Consider the following 20,404-nt stretch of genomic DNA (forward strand, 5'->3'; position numbering starts at 1 on the left):
GTATGGGCTTTGCTGTGTATGCCAGAACACTGGAAAACAAGGCCTGCAGTATATATCCACTTTTTTTGCTGAGCAATAGTGTTAGGCTATATGAGAAGACAGTGACTGCAATAGAAAAGTATCTCCAGGCAAACTAATACATATTCTCCTCAAATGAAATAATTGCCATCTCCAGCAGCAGGAGGAGCAGTTTGGTCCTGGAGAGTATTTTCTCGTAATCGTCACTTGAATTCTTTCTCTCTCTCTCTCTCTCTCTTATTTTTTTTTTTCCTTTCTTTCTTTCTTTCTTCTTTTTCTCTGTTCTTTCTTTCTTATGGCAATCTTACTGCCCTCTGATTCCAGTCACCACTGAGACTGCCAGTCTCAGTTCTGTCAGTGTTGCTGAGGGTTCTTTTTTCTTGAAGCCTGTTTTGTGCTAAAAAGATCATTATAACATCCTAACCTCAAAGCACAGGATATGCATGGCTGTCTGGAGGGCTTGTGGAATCTGTGTCCTCCAGTTTTTTAAGAAATGACCAAAATCATTGCCGACTTTTTCTGGTGCCTGTGACAGTACTGCTTTTAGCAGGAGGCTGGACTTGCTGACCTTCAGAGACCCCTTCAACCCTACATTTCTTTGATTCCATTTTATCATCTCCTGTATGAGATCTCCAGTAAGTAATTGAAATAATAAATGCTGTGTCAGAGTGTCCCTGTCTCATTGTTATACTAGAAGTGCTGATTTGGTAGATTAGTTCTCTTTTCATGTAGCTAAGTGGTCTGAAATTTTTGACACTCTGTATATGGGATGGTGCTGATTTATACCAGCTGAGGGTATGGCAGTCAAAGTACATTTTAATTTTACTGTGTTGACTATACCCTTTCTGTTTTGTTAACAACTTGTATTAATTTTGTAGGAAACATGACATCAAAATGATTGAAAAATTTCGGGTTTTTTTTGTTCAGTTCTTTTCATTTCTTAAAGAAAGAAGTTAATGCATACTGTTGGTTCAAGCAAATTCTGCTTCTAGTCCTGGAGTTGAAGCATACAATAGAACGGGCAGCCATAGCTCCCTTTGGTCCAATAAATTTAAAAGCAAGCGGTTTATATGTAGGACCTTTTTTAAATCTCAACATTCCTTTTAAATAAAATTAATTTAAAAAATTAGAAGCGGGGAATATTCTTCCCAGTTGAGAGATCTCAAAGCAATATTGTTTTGTCTGGCTATTCACTTACAGAATAATGTATTTCACTGCCAAGAATTCTGAGAAACTACTGTGCTTCTAACTCTTCCAGTTGTTCTGCTCTGTGAAAGGGATTCAGCCATGTAGCCACTGCAAGGGCCAGAAGACATTATATGTCACATGCAGTACTGATAACATATGGAACAGTGCAGTTAAAATATAGGAACAGGATTCCTCTGCATCAGTACAGTGCAGGAGGAAATGTATACTGCCTGGAAAACAGAAATCCTGGTTATACCTGACTAGTGGCAGGTAAACAGAAGGACAAAAATCTAAGAGAGCTGAGGCTCTGAGGGCTCTAAGGGGGCTGAGGGTAAACAGAAGGATGAAAATCTAAGGGGGCTGAGTGCTCCTGCACTCCTGAAGTACTGCTAACATGTGATGGAGGTGTTGGCCTTGTGACAAGGAGCAGGTTGTGAAGACAGGGCATACCTTTGCATTTACATGTGAAATGGAAGGTCGTGCAATGACAATTGGTAACAATTTCTGCTTGAGATGCCTGTGAAGTCTTACTGGAGAGTGATAATCTTCAGTAAACACAGTGATGTCTTCCCTGTTTGTTCCCGGCTGTTTCACTGATGAGCTCAGAGCACACCAACAGAGGGTTAACACAGCCACATCTTACCTTGCTCTGCTGGACTTAAGCCAACTCTCACCCAAAAAGTGCATGACCTCATTAGCACTGTACTGAGCCTGAGCTTGATATCCCACTTCTCCATAGCAATTATTCTTTCAGATTCAGCACTTCACTTATGTGAAGGGATGTTTTTTATTCCTCTTGGAACGCACAGGGAAAAGACCTGGAGCTGGATAATGTTTAGACATGACTCAGATGTTAAATTTTTAGCATTCTGTGAAACAATCCAGCAGCATCCAGGTGTTTTTGTAGTTTAAAGTAGGTCAAAATAATGCTTTGCCATAAGTTTGGGTGCCTATTTCTTTTCTGCATGGATAATAGTCCAAATGTTTCCATCTATGAAAACATTCTTAGCTAATCCCACTGCATGCTGCTTACATGTATCAGATCACCACACTGTCAGTGAAAGCTGAAGAACAACCTCATTGTTTGCCAAAAATTGAAAACTGTCATTAGTAAAATAGTTTTACCTTGGCAGTGAGAATAATTACATCTGATGTCAAAACAAATACAGATGCTCCTTTAGAGAAAAGGTCTTTTGAGGGCACTGTATCAGCAGTACTAACTATGAATTTTCAACAGTTCTAAATTTTCATATTAAGTATGTTAATCATTGCAATTTCTCTGGTTCTTAGTAAATATAACCACAATTTTATTCACTTGCCAAGTGTGTTTTGGAGGTCTATTATTTTTGCTTTTCACCCACTTCCAATAACAAGTGTTTTTATATAAATACTTGACCATAATATAATTAGATCTTCTTTCAGTGGGACATTGTGTTATCACTGTGCTTTCTTTTACTGTAAAGAATTCTGTTTGGTGAGATAAATACAGCAGTGAGCTTTCTAAGAACATAATGAGAAAAGTTCTTTGAGGTTCCAGTCCCCAGCAGCATCAATGATGTGTAAATTGCAAAGGCATTATGGCCTTTACCTATGAAAATAGCTCTGGAACAAGCTAAAACATACTCAGTTGTTTCCCTCCATGAAGTAATCCCTAGAGAGTTTCTGGGGCTTTATGTCTCTGTGAAAAGAATTACAGTGATTTGTTGATGGTCTGTGGAGCTTTTGATACAGAGAGAGCTCTGAATCCTTTCTAGTTCCATCCAAAGTTCTTAAATGGTGGAGATGCATATAACTTTGACTGTGGCTGTCCTCTGCTAAAAGAACTTTTCCTTATGGAGGTGATTGAGATCACACTGGCATGCCAGGTATTCTGTTAGAGACCACGATGGACCTCTAATGGACCAGCATCTGTGGGCTCCTCCCTCTGTGAACAGCTGAAGAAAGGAAAGCTGCTGTTGCATTGTTTACACAGACAAGGGTAAGTAGTTCCCCCTGTGTGGTGGAGGATATGGCCTGGTTGTGGTGTTCCCAAGTGAGACAAAGATTAATATGACTTGACAAGGCTCAAAATGAACCCCAGCATTTTCAGAGCTATGGATGGTTCTGGTCACTCGATTTGGACAGATACATTAAAGTAGAAGAAGCTGCTGAGAAGGGTGATGGTAAGAAGGAACATCTGGTTTATTAGAGAGGAGTAAAAGAGCTTTGCTTCTACAGTCTCACAAAAAAGCTGCGAAAAGGAATATTGTTGGTTGCAGATAAATGAAAAGTAAATTCCAGGTTGTAAAGCATCTGTTTAAGTGAAAAGATAAAAAGTACAATCAGATGTCAGTAGAAGCTAACCATTATTGTTTTCATGTAAGAAATTAAAAGGTTTGGTGCTGGTAGACAGCAGGTCTTCTGAAATGGCCTTGGCTCTCACAGCAGTGCACAAAGCCTGACTGATTTTAAAATGATGTTTTACCAGTTTTTGAAAGGGATTAGACTATATGGTACCTGTGGTTATCAGGGGACTATACCCAGTGATCTGGGACATCCTTTCTATTTGTGTGCAGAATAAGAAGGATTTTTGCAGAGCATCTCCTCTCAATTGGAAACCAAAAAAAGAACATATTCAGATTAATCATCTTTATCACCCTTTTGGCTACAATTTGAACATCAATTATTGCAAACCCACCCTTTCCTTGTATTGTAAAAGTACATAGAATCCCATGTTTGTTTTTAATGGTGGTTAAAGAGTAGAAATTGTTGGAATAGAGGGAAACATCAGAATATAGTCATGTTCCTTTCTCTCTGCCTTCTCTGACAACTAAACCTAAAATAGAAATGTAGCTAATAGCTTTGCCAGTGAACAACACTGAAAAGGAGGGGGGAACTTCTTCATTCTACATTCACTGACTAATGTAGGTATCTTAATGAATGGATGTTAAATGTCTGACAACCTGGTCCCAACTAAAGAATACATTTTAAGGCCTTTTCAGGCTTTTTACTATTCCTTACAGAGCTGTGGAAGAGTTGCCACCTTCTATGAATGATGTACAACAGAACTAACAGGTAGACTGTGAACCTAAATTTTCCTCAGACTCTTTCCAGCATGACAGAACATCCAGGGAAGAATTTCCACAATTCTGCACTTGATTTAGTGCCTGGGGATATGAGAGGAAATGGGAAGCAGATTTGATCTTTGGTTCTTTTTCTTGGCAATTTTAATGCATGAAAACACTCTCTATGCCCCCTAATCCAAGTCTTCCTCTGCTGATCTCACTCTCTTCTCTACAGTTGTTAGACAATGGGATATTACAATTGTCTTAGATTGCTGTGCTAGCTAAAAAGTTGGCACCACATCTTCTATTCAGAATGCTGCATGCTGGTGGTGTCTGTTCAGATAACCTCTAGCTACAGTTGGGTAATACCACAAATGGGGAAAACCCCAGAGAAATAGGAAAATCCCTAACTGTTTGTGCATTGTGTAAGTATATTTTGCTTAGGCTCTTTGCCAAAAAAGATATGAATCAAAGATTCTCCCTGTATAGGAGCAAAATGTACTATCATGTTCAGGATCTTATTTTTGCATAAAAGATGCCCTCAGCATTTGTGAAAGGGGAAGAAAATTTCCATTTGGGTTTTAGTGTGTTATGTTTTTCTATTGCACTCATCACTGAAAATTCCTGAAAAAAAAAAAGAAGACAGAAAATAGGAGAGGAACTTGGTTAATTCATTTGAGTTCTTCTTTCAGACAAATGGTCTTTTTGAACTGCTTTGCAAAATGATTGTAAAAGAAAATACCACCCCCACCCACTTGGTATTGTACAATAAAAAGAAACTCTTGTTAAAAAAAAAAAAAATCATGCTGTGACCAAATGTTGCTGTAACTGGCAAGTGTCTGTACAAATATTTGATTATTTATGTAAATGTTCCCAACAACTCCTCACCCAGAACACAACCAAGTGCCCAAGAATGACAAAACATCTCCCTACTAGAACAAAAGTCACAAAAGGATATTTCTTTCTTTCCTGTGGAAAAGACAAAAAAATAAATGTAAGAGTTCAGATGAAAACCAGTAATTAATTAGGATACACTAAAAGGTATAAGAGGATTTCTTTATCATGCCACAACCCACAGAAGTAAGTGTTTTGGTTTTCCCCTAGCAATACATGTAATTTAAATATTTTACATTCCATTTTCATTCTTCAGGTGGCATAACAGGGAGATGATCTTCTCTAATAAAAAGGCTGAATAATCTGATTTTTGTGAGATTTTTTTGTTTTTTAATTCAGTGTGATCTTGATTTTTTTTTAATGTATTTTTTGCACTAAGGTTGTAACCAGAAAGAATGGTTAGAGAAGTTAAAGATGCTGTTCTAAGAAATTTTGGCTGGCAATTGGGAACTCTGTCAAGCCACCTAACCAAAATATTTTCAACAGTCTGGCTGCAAAATGAGAAGTTAAAAAACATGGAAGTAATTTGATGAATGATCAGCCTTATGAGAGATCATTTTCTTCCAGTAAGTAATGACTGAGAAGTTGATCCAGCAGATAGGTTTTCTCAACAAAGAAGTGAGCTCCCTAACTCACTCACTTGATTTTTTGCAGTCATTTTGTATATTTGGCTATTCCTCTTCCTAGGGTCATAGAGAACCTCAAGAAAAGTGACTCAATTCCAGTTTTTTCACAGCACACTTCTGCAGGATTTAATAAGAAATAATTCAAAATTAGGACTTTAAAACAGCAGTTAAAATCTGGTAATTTTATATGAGCTGGCATGTTCCACTTCTATTGACTTAGTGTCACACTGAATAATTCAGAAAACTATAGTTTTCCTCTTATTGATGAATGTGCAGTGGGAGCATCACCAGTCTACCAGTGAAACTTATTTTGTGGGGAAGGGGACAGAAATAATTAATAAATAACAAGTATTTCTATGATACAGCAGAAATTAGGTCTTATCAGTTACCATTTGCAGTTTTTCATGATGATTTCAGGAAATTATAAAACCATTGAAATAGAAGTATGCCAGTTTTAGAACAATCATGTAAAGAATTTTGATATACTTTATAGAATCATAAAATGGTTTGGGCTGGATGGGAACTTTAAAGGTCATCTAGTCCCCTGCAGTGAGCAGGGATAGCTCCAACTGGATCAGGGTGCTCAGAGCCCCATCCAACCTGGCCTTGAATGTTTCCACCACCCTTGTAGATACTGAAAGCAAGAGATCAGACAGCAGAGCCTGTGGGAATGCTTACTTTCTCACACTGCCCTGAGAAATTGTAAGGAGGAATCAAAAACAATCCTTGGAAGGTGAAAAACCATTAGCAGGTGGTGTTTTTCCTAATTTCTTGTTTTCTTGTAAAGAAAGGTATTGTTTAATACCTTTAAAGAAAGAGAGGTATTGTTTCTGACTAGCCAATCCTGTCTCATTCTTCAGAACTGTCTATAAAAAAGGATGGTGAAAAATAAAGATTGCTCTTTTTGCCTTGGGAGAGCAAAGAGAGTCTGGCGTCATTATTAATACTGTTCCTAATGTGTGACGACACACCCTCACTGTAAAATGTTTCTTACTTACATCTGATCTAAATCTATTATCTTTTCATTTAAAACCATTGCCCCTTGTCTGGTTGCAACAGGCCTTAATTTGAGTGTCAATGTATTATGTATTATGTTGTAGAAGCAGCCAAAACAATGCCTTTAACTATGTCACAAATAATTTTTCTAATCTTTACCTTTTCTGCACTGGCACTTTTTTTGAGTCATAGCAACAAATTGCCAATAGTAGAAGATGACAACTTAGGTCCAAAAATGATTGCTATAAAATAGAATTGCCAAAAAGACACAAGAATGTGAACTGATACAGGTTGGACAGTGGTCACTGGTTTTCTAAAGGCCTCCTTTAAGAAGGAGATTATCTAGCTCAAATGAAAAACTGTCATGAAGGACAGGACTTTTCAGGTATCCCAGGCAGCTGCCACAGGGGGTGAACATGCTGTTCACCTGTAGCAATAATATGGTTTCGCTCTACAGCTTGGTTTCTGAGGAGCACAGGATTCCCTGTGGATGAAAGCCTCCTGGAAAACAAAGCAATAGTTATTTTATGATGTGCTAGTGCTTGCCCAGGCTGTAGCCTCTGTGTTTCAATTCAAGAACTTATAAATGTCCAACGGAAGTCTTTTGCTGGCTCTAAAACTCATAGATTGTTGGCTTGTTGACAAGATCCTAAAATGTTTTAAAAGGACTGAGAGCTGCCATCCCGCTTTGAGACCAGAGAAGACAAGGCAGTGCCTGATACTTTTGTGGGTGTGATAAAAGTATCTCTGTCAACAGGACACTGTTTTTAAAGGAAAGAAAATGGGAACATATATTCTGTATGCAAAAGAATCCTTATATAATGACTGTGCCAGAAACTTGAATGCCAGAACAGCAGTAAACAGTATTTACTGGCTAAGGAATAGCCTTTCTTTAGAATGTCATGCATAGCAGTCAAAGCAAGATTTGTTATTTCTGTACTCTGCAAAAATTTAGTGTGTGGTTAAACATTTATTTTACTGGGAAAATGGATGTAGTCTGTCTAAAAGACAGCTGGAAGCTTGTTAAAATCTCAGTGCCAGGTTCACTTTGCCTCTTACAAAGACACTTTCCCTTGAACACAATAAATACTGTGGCTAAGTAATTTAATTTTCAGTCTTCTAAGCCAGATGTCAGAAATAAAAAGTCTTATTTTTAGACTTCATTTGTAATTGCCATGATGCTTCCCCTCCAGTGGGATCTTCTAAAAATCATGTAATAGTCAGTAATGTTCTAGATATCTTCCATTATAAAATTGTTGGTTTGCTTTGCCCTGGTGTGAACAAATCCATTGCAGAGTTTAATGGAGTAATGTATAAACTCTTTGTCAGTAGGAATGGCAGTACCTGATAAAATTATGTCTTTATTTGATGGAACTCTTATACTAGTTAGAATAATTACACACCTCAGTGGAAATACATGGAATGAAGATAATGCTGATCTTTTGTCCCCATATGTATCAGGCTGTCATATGCAGCATTGATGTGCTTTTTCAGTGTGTTGGAAAACCTTTTTTTTAACCTTGAAAATTATTTCTGTTGTGGACTATGAATATGTTTACCTGTTTAAGGTATGTTTACTTGTGTACAGCAATTGAGCAACATTTGTTTTTATTATTACCTCTTAATATATTTTGTTTCTGTTTGCAGGGGATTCACTGTCAAAGCAAACCTTCTGGTGAGTATACATAATTCACATTTTTACTGTTTGTTTTTAAAGATAATTTGTTCAAGATATTAAATCCACTATCCTAGCGACATCTGATCACTGTCATGACATGGTATTTACCACCAGTTCTTTTGTAAAAAACATTGGAAATTGGTAGGTTTTGATAAATATTAGGTTAATGATGACAATTGCTTTATAATTTTCCTTACCATAGTGAAGGAAAGAGTGAAGTGAAAGTAATTTTACCTTTTTTTATTGCTTCTACTCATTACTAATATTACCTATAGTAATAATACAGGGGCTTGAATTACCTGAACTCTGAAGCCTCCATCAGTCACTCCTCCAGTGCACATTCTATGCAGGGAAGTATGAGGCAGCTGCCTTGCCAACCATCCCCCCTGAGATGACAGTCACAGACTCCCCTGAGAGGACTGTCCTAGCTGGAGGCTCAGCTCTGAGGACTGCTGGGCTCCACAGTGAATCCATGTGAATGTGAGGACTGCTGGGCTCCTGAATCCATGTGGCAGGGAGTACATAGACAGGGAGAAGATGTGATGCTGAGCTCAAGCATGTGAGATGCTGATGCTATGGCATGAGCTGAATGTCAGCTGGCCTGAGTCCTTACTCAGAATGCATGGCATTTATGGGATTGCGTTGAGATGGAGAGCAAGAATGTGTATATGGAAGGGATGCAGTTAAAAGTTTCACCAGAAAAAACCTCTAGTCTTCTGCCTGTCAGCAGAGCGAAACTTTGGTGGCTGGTTCAAGGCACAAACTATGTGGAAGGTAGAACAAGAAACAGGGGTGTTGACCCTTGCTCTGCTAGCTGAAGCATGCCTTTACATCCTTGAGCAGTTCAGGCTGAGAAAATCAAGCCTTTCAACCTGTTCTTGAAAGGAGGAACACCCGTAATTCTGTTGGTTATGAGTTAAACTCTGTGCTGGGTATTACACAAATGCAGATCTAAATAGTGGAGACTCACAGGTACAATCGCCATGGTGGTGAATAATTGCCTCCATTTTAGGACAAGAGGCTTTATATGCTGGGAGAGAGGCAAGAGGGGCTGTCACTCTCTGTTGACTGCCAGAATTGTTCAGCTCACAGACACAGCCTGGATGAGGTCAGTAGGGACCTCTGGGAGCCATCTGGTCCAACCCCTGATGTAGGGACATGCAGATGATGCACATCAGATAAGCTAGATATTTCACTCTTAACTGGAAGGACACCGAAGGGTTTGTAAACTAAAGATCCATCTTTGAAGATGATATACATGAAGCTGGTTGTAGGTTTTTCAGTGCTGTCTGAAAAAAACTTATCAGCTGTCTTTAACACAAGTAACATGTAGGATGACTCAGCCTGACAGGGGTGACGAAAAAGCATTTTTGTCTTAATCCTAATTCACTTGTGCAACAGTGGGTGTATACTCCTTTGCATACTTCCTTTTCTATATTATTTTTTTAAATTATTTGTTGTTTGAGGTAAAGTTATCTTAAAAGACTTTAAGTAGAGAGTAGGGGAGCTTTGCAGTAGTCATTTCTTTTAGCTGCAACAAAAAGATATTTCCTAAAATTTGCAACCACAACCTCAGCAGTATTTGGCAGTGTGGCTTTGACTCTGCCATCTTCCTCATGCTCTTCTAGACTCTTAGGCAGTACATAAGAACTAGCATTTGAAATTCACTATAATATATCCATACATTGATATCAAAGTATTGATGATTTAAAAATATTACATTTTCAGAAAATGTATTTGGCACAGTATATCACCATATTGTTCAATATCCTTGAAAGTCTGAAATGTTTTCTGAACACACAACCATGAAACCCTATTAATTTACTGTGCATTGCAATCTATTGTGAAAGAGGCTGTCAATCTAAAATTTAATCAATTTCATAATTGCTATAAGTACTTTCAAGTAGTGAATTTTGGTACTTATTAACTGAAGTGCACCATGTGGTTATTGTAGGAGAGCATATCTACTTTGTTGATAAATTTTGTTGAATCATCCCAATGAACAGATGCAGTAGATACTGTGGTAAATCATATGCAAATAGGCCTGAAATACTACTGTAATTTATCCTCATGGAATGATGTGCCAATGAAGCAATTCTAGTAGGCTTTAGAGATGCTCACAGATTTAGCACTGTCAGTATTCTCAAGCAGTTCAGATTCTTAAAGGGAAGACATATCAGATAAAAAAACAGTTAGGATTTTCTATTGGGTGTTGTCCCAGGTTTGTTATTAATGGGTTTTCTCTGCCCTTTCTTTTTTTTTCCCATGCTCTTCTCCAATTTCATCTTCTTATCTGAGGCTTCAAATTATCCATCTATTCATTTCCATTGCTTATTCATTGCTCAGCTCTGACTTCTATTATCCAACTGTACATAAGGTGTGATTTGCTGTCATGATACTTCTAGGTTGATTGCTGTATCATCGGATTAAAAAAAAAATTATCTGCTGTGGTTGAGTTGATGGCAAAAGTACAAGGAAATGTCTACATGCTGAATAATAAGCCTTGGTTTCCTTATGCCTGGGCTTATATGTGCCCATAATTAAGGAACCTTTTTTTAAAGCAACAATCCCTCTCTCATGTAGGGCTAATTACAGCTATTATTCATAAACACAAAATTTAGGTAAGATTTACTCAACAGATAGTTTGTGTAGCAAGATGTATCTTTATGTCTTCTAGGGTATAGATAAAGCTACTTGTGTGAAAAGGAAAATGGGGTGTGTTCCAGAAGAAAATATCTTAAGGGGGGATTAAAAGATGATAAAGTATGAGTTTACTGAAGAATTAGTCAGAAATGAGTCTCATAGTGTGATGATTTATAAAATGAAAATTATTTTCTGTCAGGTTGTCCTTGTGTCATGTATTTACTGTAATCCAACACTAGTATCCTCATGCATGATATGATCCATTTAAATTATTATTAATGAGTTTTGCAGCATGTTTTGCAATTCTCAAAATCCGTCATAAAATTAATGGAAAAAAATCTGAAGTGGAAGTGTAATTTCATTTTACTCAGTGCATTACATGTTTTTTCTCAGTTTGAAAGTAGAAACTGTGATCAAGGAGAACAGTGTCTCTGCTGACAGGACAGCAGAATGTTTGTACGTCTGTCTGATGATGATCCAGGGTCAGTACACCCAGGTTGACTTAGAATTCTCATGAGATAGTTCCAACCCTGTGACCTCTGATGATATCATACTTCAGGCTGTAATAGCTAAGGAGAAAATTCAACTAGGTCATGACAGTTTCCCCTCCCAAAATTTGGTAAAATAATATGATCAATACACCCAAACAGAATGTTTTGTAAAGAATTGTCCACTTTGAATATCTATCTGTCTATCTACATATATATATCCACATACATTGCCCTCCCCTTAAATAATTTCTGTGCAGACATGGGAATGAGTGAGGTTATAAACCTGGATCAAGAAATTTACACCAATTACCAAAACTTAAACAGAAACAGTTACTCCTAGATACCATTGGGTATCCACAACTGCATCTCATGATGCAGTCAGGAAAATATCTTTTTGAGCAAAGAGACAGAGCTCAAACTAATCACCACTTACTACATTAGTAATAGTTATCAAGTAGTTCTGCAATATGATAAACTCCCAGTTAGTTGTGGGTGGATTAATTGAGTGTTGTACAATAACTTTCCATCCTGAGATACCTTCAGGGTTATTACACCACCCATTCTTGGAACATGTAATACAGTGTTTATATCCAGCTGCTGTGCACTGTAGTTCTGAGGGCTGTCTGATCTCTTTGGAAATGTTTATAAATTCTTCAAAGGTCAATGTACTCCAACTACTCTTAAAGCCTTATGTGTATGTTTTGAATGATCTGTGTTCTTTCATTGGTTTGCATAAATTGTCTTCTCTAGTTGCCAGTATTTCTTTGAATAATTCAGAGTTGACTACTGCCAGTTGAGGTAAAGCATCCTTGTTTTCCCATGCTTTTCCACTTGGTTCATATCAATATATCCTGTTGCCTCCAAAATATGCTCAATGACACAAAACCAGGCTAATGAAGTGGAGATTGGGATGTGAAGTGTTTGTCTCTTCTGACTGTTTGTGATTTGTATCATGCAGGATTTCTTTCTCCTGATCCTGGGTGTGAGGGCACTTAAGGCCTAACAGGTTTAAGCAAAGGTGCCACATTTATGTCAGCCTGTCTTCACATCCTGCAGTGTCAGTGTCTGATCTTTGGTAATGGGCTTCAGCTGCAACTGGACACTGGGAAAAGGAGGATCTCATAAGATGGGAAGAAGTCCTGTTCAGGTCAATACACTTTCAGTCTTTGAATTTAGAGCACTTTTCTTCACTGGAAGGGTTGGAAGGATAAGTAAGATAAACTTTGTCTTTCCTCCTCCACACCCTACCTTTCCTCTGAGAACTGTGGATGTGTCTTCCATGTGAGTCAAATCCACGCTTGACAACAGTTCTTGGCTTGACATTGAGGGATGCACCCTTTCCTGATGATTCCATTAAAACTGCTATCCTGAATTTTATGGCAGGCACAGTATTGTGGCAGTGCTGTTTCATACTTTCATACTATTTACCATACTTGTTGAAGTCCTTCTTGGAGCATTTTGAACAGCTGAATTATATGAATATTTTTTTTTCCTTCTAGCCTCTCACCAGGGGAAGGACAATGGTCAATAAAATAATTTTTTTACTTGGGTGGTTTTTAACTTTCATGCTATGTATGGAAGGGCAAAGGCTAAGAAATATTTCAAATAAATACTTGCAGCTGAAAAGGGCTGTGCTGCATTGTATACCACAAAGCCAAGGGACAAAACCTAATTCCCTGCTTATTTGTTCTGAGAGTTTTTGAATTACTAGTTTTTGGGACTACAAAATGAATGTAAAGTAGAGAAGCCTAAGGAATGCACTGGGGATTAAATCCACTGTACCAATATAAATTCATAAATAAATAACTGATTTCTGTGTAGGGCAGACTGAGAAGTAGAAAGAGATGAAATATGCTACCTGATGAGGTTTGGGGTCTTATGACCATTTTTTTCCTTTTATACTAGCCTACACTTTTAGCTCTACAAACCCCTTTCCTAAGGCTTTGGAATGACTAAATTTACACAGTGAAATAGGAGAAGACATGGTAGCTGTGTTCTGTGCCTACTGATTACTGTGTTCTGGGCCTTGAAGAAGACCTGGATAATATTTATTCTGCTCTTGTTCTTCTGGTCTAAAGCAGAAGGAAAGCCTGTAGGTGTAAGGTACTCTTCCATGACTAGGAATGCAATGGTGCCCTCTTGTGTGAAAGTGAAATTTTAACAGCAATGGAGATGGTCAGAAAGTCCTAAAATTAAAAAGTACTATTATGAGAGTGCTCACACTCTACAGGTAATGGTTTTGAAAAAAAGTTTATATAAACGATTTGTTTAGCCATCTAGCAGATCTAATTAATTAAAAATAGTATGAGTCTAGGTGTGTTCTGCAAACCTTAGTTGTTAGAAGTGTGATTGCTTCCTCTTGTGGGTTAACATTTCCCTAAACCTAGAAATTTATTCCAACCCCCTACATTGCTAGTGAAGCCAATTGTTGGCCATGTGAAAGTCTTAGGTAAAGTACTGTCTTTGCTGGTCAGTGGTGACTTTTTTTACCGATTTCAGGAGAGCTGGAACTTCCCCTGTAGTGCTTGCTCTCCCCCAGACATCCTGTGTGCAATGTGTTTTCTTTGTCCTTGTGTTTGCATTTGCAGGTGGCATTTTTAACAGCTTCTGCCATGATGCTCCTGCATCTTTATCTTCTATGGTACTGATAAGCATGAAGATCTCAACAGTGATGAAATGTGTCCAAGGAAGCCCGTGCTCTCTTCATTTAAACATTAAAGGAACACTGAGTCTGGATGGTAGGAATCAGCTTTTCTAGAAAACCCTTCTGTTCACATTTTATTTATGGCCATTCAGCCAAAATTTGTTCCATGTTGTAATATTTGAGACCAAGCTGTTTTCATATAATGTTATCAAAAATATTTTTGTGAAAGCCTTTTGCTACAAAACAGGATGAAGTCGTGACTCTTCTCGAGTGAATGAGAACTGAGATAATGAATTCTGCCTTCCAACAAAACACATGTAACTTGCCCTCTGCCAGTGCCCCAAGCACACAGCTGCCTTTTTCTTTCTTGCTCTGACATCCATGCAGGCACACACACTAATTCTGTCTGCTCTGATAATCTGGACATGAGTGACTGCCCCTACAGAAGGAGAAACAGTTTATTCATCTGAAGCTACAGTTCTGCACTAAAATAAAATGAAAGTACATGAACTTCCAGTGCATAGTCTATTTTTACTAACACCTTGCCATTCATGTGCTTCATATGTTACCATTTAGATATTTCCTAGTTGCTTCACTCAGAGTTAATAGGTTATTTTTTAAATTTGCATTTAGAGTTTCATTTATAGCAATGTGCATTAAATCCTTGTTCCGTGCGTGAGTTATAAATACTGTCCCTTTTTTAGTGTAGATAAAACACATGTGCCTTTAACTTAGAAGGAAAGTTTATGATATGGTGTATTTTAATTTACATTTTTGTTCTTCTTAAAGATGCTCAAATTAATTTTTTGCAATCTGTTCCTAACTCATTTCAGAGAATGTCCGTGGGCTGGAAATATGTTCTTTTTCACTGGACACACAGCAATCTCAGTGCACAAATGTGAGATTCACTAGGAAAAAAAGCAAGATGCTTAATGGAAAGAAGGTAAACCTCTTTTTTGTGGGGAAGTAATTTTTAATTTAAATGTTTACAAGCCTTGGAAAAAATATCTTTTGTATCTCTCTTATTTTCTTATTGACTTTGTGGAAAACTGCAATGAAACTTATGTTTCAGCATAGCCAAATGAAACTACACAACAGAATGCCCTTTTTACAACATATAAATTCAATTTTCCACCATTTTTGTACTTATTCCACTTACCTTTTGACAAGAGAACCTCTCTCTGCAGACCCTAATTTTCATATCAGTCTTGCTAGTTTTCTTTTTGTGCCCTTCAAATTGTGTGGAAGCTTTTCTTCCTAGTGTCTAGGAAGAGCAATGCTGCAGAGATTTTAAGTGCATATTACTTCAGTCAAACCATGTCAATAGAGTTTACACTCTAGAAGACAGACAGACGCCTAAGCCCTTGTGCTCATCTGTCCTAAACCCTTGTAAGAGGCAGTATTTGTTAAGGGGAAGTATTTGTTAAAATTTGCAACTGGGAAAAAAAACAAACAACCCACCTTTGACCAACTGTTTGAAAGGCATGAATTTTTGCTGTTACTGGTGGATAATGGTTACTAATCCTATACACAATGTGTTGCTTCATGTACTTTGTACATGTTACACTGATTGCACATGTGGAACAAAGTTCTCCCAAACTGCAATTGCAGTTTGCACTTGGTGTCACTTGATGATGGAACATCCATCCCTATGGGCAATGCAGGGCCACCAGTCAGCAACCAGTAGCTTTTAGAGTATGGCAAGTTTATAGGCAAGAATCAACAAACATATTCAATGAAATTTTCCTAGTTTCAGTTCAGTGACTAAAATGGTGACATAAGACAACTTTTACCCTCCAAATGCCTTTTACCAAATAGGAGAGTATCCAACATGAAAACTTACATGGAATTTAATAGTTAACTGATAGCAGTGAGGGAATGACCTGCTATAATTGGACCTCTGTCTCAAAAACTGTTATTGTAATTAATAAATTTATTGAAGTTGCCATTAAAGATTGAAACAGACTTTTTTTTCCCATTCTGCAAATATGTGTTCTTGTAAAATACTTATAGACTGGGGCTTTTGATGATGTTATGCTTTTAGGATTATTTGACATCTTGTAGATATTTGAATTTCTAAAAGTGAAGGTGATAGCAACATCCTGGGTTAGAAATAATGATACTCTTTGAAATATTTTTATTAAGTTGTATCTGCTTTCTTTACATTCCTAATGCTACCTTATTGACTGCTTAATGCTGCTTTTAAATGTAAATATATCTGAACAAAGAATATTTCTTTCTTAAATATCTTAACCAAAGGTTTTTCTGTATCTGAAAGTCATGTGTGAACTCAATTTTATAAATGTTTTAAACAGGTACAGGTACAATTCAATTGCATTGAGGTCAATGTAGCACAACACATCTATGTGACCATGAAAACTGTACCACATTACTGTGAAGTCAAGCTGAGTCAGCAATACTATGTTGAAGGTAGGAAAGTATCTTAAATCAGATGTTCCTCAAGAAATATCTTGTAAAAATAAAAAAAAGCCAAGACCAACCAAACAATCAAACAAAAAACCCTCTCAAAGACAAAAGCACATCCAAATCAGGTTCTAGGATACACTGACCTAACTGATGGTAGATCACATACGCCAGGACCAGACTTAATTTACCTTTCAGTATTTTTTTTTTTTGTTAGCAAGTAAAGGTCTCGACTTGCTATAAAACCCAGAGTTTATATCTAAAAGTATGTAGAAAACTGAAATTTACACTATACATTTGTCCCAGTTGGCCTTCTTGTGATTGGCACAGCTCTTTCTCTGCCTGCAGGTTCAGCCCTGCCTGCTGTCTGTGCCTCAGATGGAGCTGCTCTGCATGGGTGGCCCAGGGGGGGCTTCAGAAGCTGAGGAAAGCTTAGTAAGAAGGTCTATAGAAATTTGTTTTCACTTTCATTAACTAGCTGTTCTATAGCCTGTTTACATGCAACTGGAAAAGATTAGGTAGCAATTTTTCATGTTTTTGAGGTGAAGTGCCTACAAATTTTTTACAAATTATGCCACGTGCATATGTGCAGAGATGCAAAAATAGATACAGCTTCATGCAAACTTTTGTGCATACAAAATAGATTCACCACCATGGTCCAACCAAGACACAGTGCAGCCAGGGAAGGAAAAAAAACCAATAAATGGGACCACTTGTTTGATCCCGTGCCTGGGATTGACTTGCCTTCCCATCTCCAGAGCCCATGGATGGGTGGTTCTTGCCCTTGCCCCTTGGTACAGTGTCATCCCTGCTATAGGGTTTGACACTTTGGTACAAGTAAGGCCTTTTTGGGCTTAAAAAGCCCTTGATTTTCTTATAAATCTTGATTCACTATTGAAATATATAATACTTTGTGAATAAAGTAGGGAGGAAACAAGGTTTTATAAAGCCCAGTTTTAAGCCCAAGATGAGTGAACAAATGAAAATAAGAAATATTTCTTGGTGAAAAAGAACTCAGTGGGGAAATTAGAGTGAAGTGCTGCTCCAATACTGTGTTATGCAAGGAGGGGTGGAAGCAACACATGAAAAATTGTTTTATTGTTCTTAAGAGTTAAGTTCTGGAGATAAAAATACCAGATGTTCTGAAAGCATTTCCTGGGTTCTAATTCTGGTAAGCTCCCTAGGAGCTAGATAGGGTGTTTCTTTCTAAGGCTGGAGTCAGAATAGCAAAAATACAGTTATTGATAACAGAGAAATGAGCCTGATAAACAATGGGAGTTGTTTTTTGAGGAACAAGTAACCAAAATTAATATTATTACTCAAATTATTGTTAGGTTCTAGGTAAAGAAGTGTGGTGCTATATCCTCAACTGCAGCCTTAACTGCTGATGAGCTTTCCCATTAGAAACCCCAGACTGGGGAGATAGTTCTTTAAGGCATATTGTGATATAATCTCTGCATGTGGGAACAGTACTTCTCTTTTCTGCTGTTTTTATCTAAAAGTGTATGTAAATCTGCCTTTAAAAAGAGGGATGAGAGAGGTTTCCTGTTGCAAATCTATTGGATAATTTGGCAGTTTGTTTACACAGATATATGAAGCACTGAGACAAACTGTGCCTTCTACTTTGCAGATTGCAGAAACAGTGATGTGGGAAAATATATTCCAGCTTGTTCAGGTGAGCTGATCTTCTGTGCAACTTAGAGCTGTGAGATATTTCTGGTGATCTATACAATGACATGTTTTCATACTTAAATGAACAGGGAGAAAAAATTATGATTTCCACCTACCACTACTTATAATTACCATGTAGTTGATAGGTAATGCACCGGAAATGTGCTCCTATGTATTTCTATTGAAATGGTACATAGTAATGTTCTGGAAATATATTGCTATTGAAAATGCTCCATGGGAGGTAAAGGTTTTGATAGTCTGTTTGATTTCTAAACTTTTGAAAATAGATTTGTGTTCTTTTAATGCACTTTGGATTGCTGGTTTTATGTTTTGTCTATAGACAGATCACATAAATAGATTGAAATTAATTTGCCAAAATGCTATACTGCTTTTGGCATACCTGTGAATGTATGTGAAAAAAATATCCTCCCACATACTGCATTTATCTATCATAGTTGCACAAATTCTCTAGGTAAGAAAATTACAATCTTGGAATCATCAGCCCTTAAAGTAGTATTAGTATTATTTCAAATGTTTGTACATAAACTACATAAGATTTCAAGTACTAAGACTGAGGTAAAATTGGTAAGGTGTCTTGGTCTCCAGTATTACAAGCGCTAAGCTAAATAATGTTGAATGAAAATTATATCTCAGAGAAAAGAACATGAAGACTATCAGGGTATAAAAGTAATAATTTCAAACATTCTAGGTAAGAATGTATAGATGTTGAGTTTCATCTCCGTCAAGTTATGAAATATATGTGGTACCTTTTATAAACAGATAAAATAGAAATAATAAAGTTATAAAGAAACAGATGTAATAATTTCCTGCTTGTTTTTTTTTTTTTTTTTTTTTTTTTTTCTTAGCTGGAAAGTTAGATTATATTTTAGACAGGGCAAGGAAAATTTTAACAGTGAATGTATCCAACTTTCCCCGAGATCAAGATTATTACGTTCGCCTGTGCCACAAATGGTTTACCTGTGAAGATGTTGGGGCATTTGCTGTGGTGAGTTAAACTCATGGTGGTTTGGGGAACTGGTGGCAGGTGCCTTGCAGGTGGAAATTAAGGGCATAGTCATAGGAAATGCCATCTATGTCTATATCTGTATCATGTATATCACCTATATCATCTATATCACCTATATCATCTATATCTATATCTATATCATCTATATCCATATTTATCATTTAGCTTTATTAAAAAGCATTTACTGTCCTGGATTTATGACCATCTTTTTCATTTCAGATAAAAGGAAAGGAATCTTTTAAATCTGTTTCGCTGAAATATTCTCAACTACTCCCTTGTCTTTGCATTGAGGTAATACAGTCTGGTATATATTTGTGTTTCTGATGAAAGGAATTTTATCAGGCATTTGTGCTAACAAAGGAGGAAAAATCTGAAGAAAAAGGTTCTAGACCTGCATTTTTGACTAAGGCTTTTTTTGACCTTATGATTACCTATATGTAAGGATTTTTTAGGAAATGCTAATTATAACATGGTAATCAGAAGAAAATAGGATAAAATTTACAATAATTTATGGAATATGTTGTGTAATATTACTTTGACTGATTTTTTATAAGCAACGGAAAGACAGAAGACTTAATCTGACTGAATGTCAGCAGCATTTGATATAGTATTGCATGAGAAACTAAAACAGGAATTGAGGAAACTGAGAGTGTGAGGTAGATTTGAGTGGTAGATAGTACCTGGCTGCAGGGATAACTCAGCAACTCCTGTTGGATGGGCCTGTGCTGGTAGGGAGGTTATTTAAGGACAACACTTAGAGTCATTCTCATATAAATGTTTTCATCAATGACATGGGCACAAATTGCAGGAATGTGTAATGAGATTTCCTGGAACACAGCTGGGATGTGTAATCAAAATGGAAGAGGGTCAGGTCGTTGGAAGGGACTAGAGATCTTCATATGTGACATAATTGAAGGACAGTAAAGTGTAAAGTATGACGTGCAAGTTCTGCACTTGCTCTAATAAATAGAATTCTTGCTGTAAGGTGTGAGTCCTCATTTAGAAATAACAGTGGAAGAAAAAAGATCTGGGTGAAATAATTGATCACAGGGTGAGTAAC

At 37.1% G+C, this 20,404-nt stretch overlaps 1 protein-coding gene across 1 annotated transcript in view; it reads left to right on the forward strand.

Annotated features, from left to right (window-relative positions):
• Positions 1 to 20,404, forward strand: part of IL17REL (interleukin 17 receptor E like) — a 44,932-nt gene that overhangs the window by 11,146 nt on the left and 13,382 nt on the right. Inside the window, exons 2-8 of the mRNA XM_083860304.1 lie at positions 8,414 to 8,441; positions 14,167 to 14,316; positions 15,056 to 15,165; positions 16,538 to 16,652; positions 18,277 to 18,321; positions 19,184 to 19,323; positions 19,564 to 19,635. Coding sequence (XP_083716430.1) covers positions 8,414 to 8,441; positions 14,167 to 14,316; positions 15,056 to 15,165; positions 16,538 to 16,652; positions 18,277 to 18,321; positions 19,184 to 19,323; positions 19,564 to 19,635 — 660 coding nt within the window. The remainder of the gene's footprint in view (positions 1 to 8,413; positions 8,442 to 14,166; positions 14,317 to 15,055; positions 15,166 to 16,537; positions 16,653 to 18,276; positions 18,322 to 19,183; positions 19,324 to 19,563; positions 19,636 to 20,404) is intronic.

This window comes from Zosterops lateralis, assembly GCF_965231275.1.
Source record: "Zosterops lateralis genome assembly, chromosome: 4".
NCBI classification, from domain to species: Eukaryota; Metazoa; Chordata; class Aves; order Passeriformes; family Zosteropidae; genus Zosterops; species Zosterops lateralis.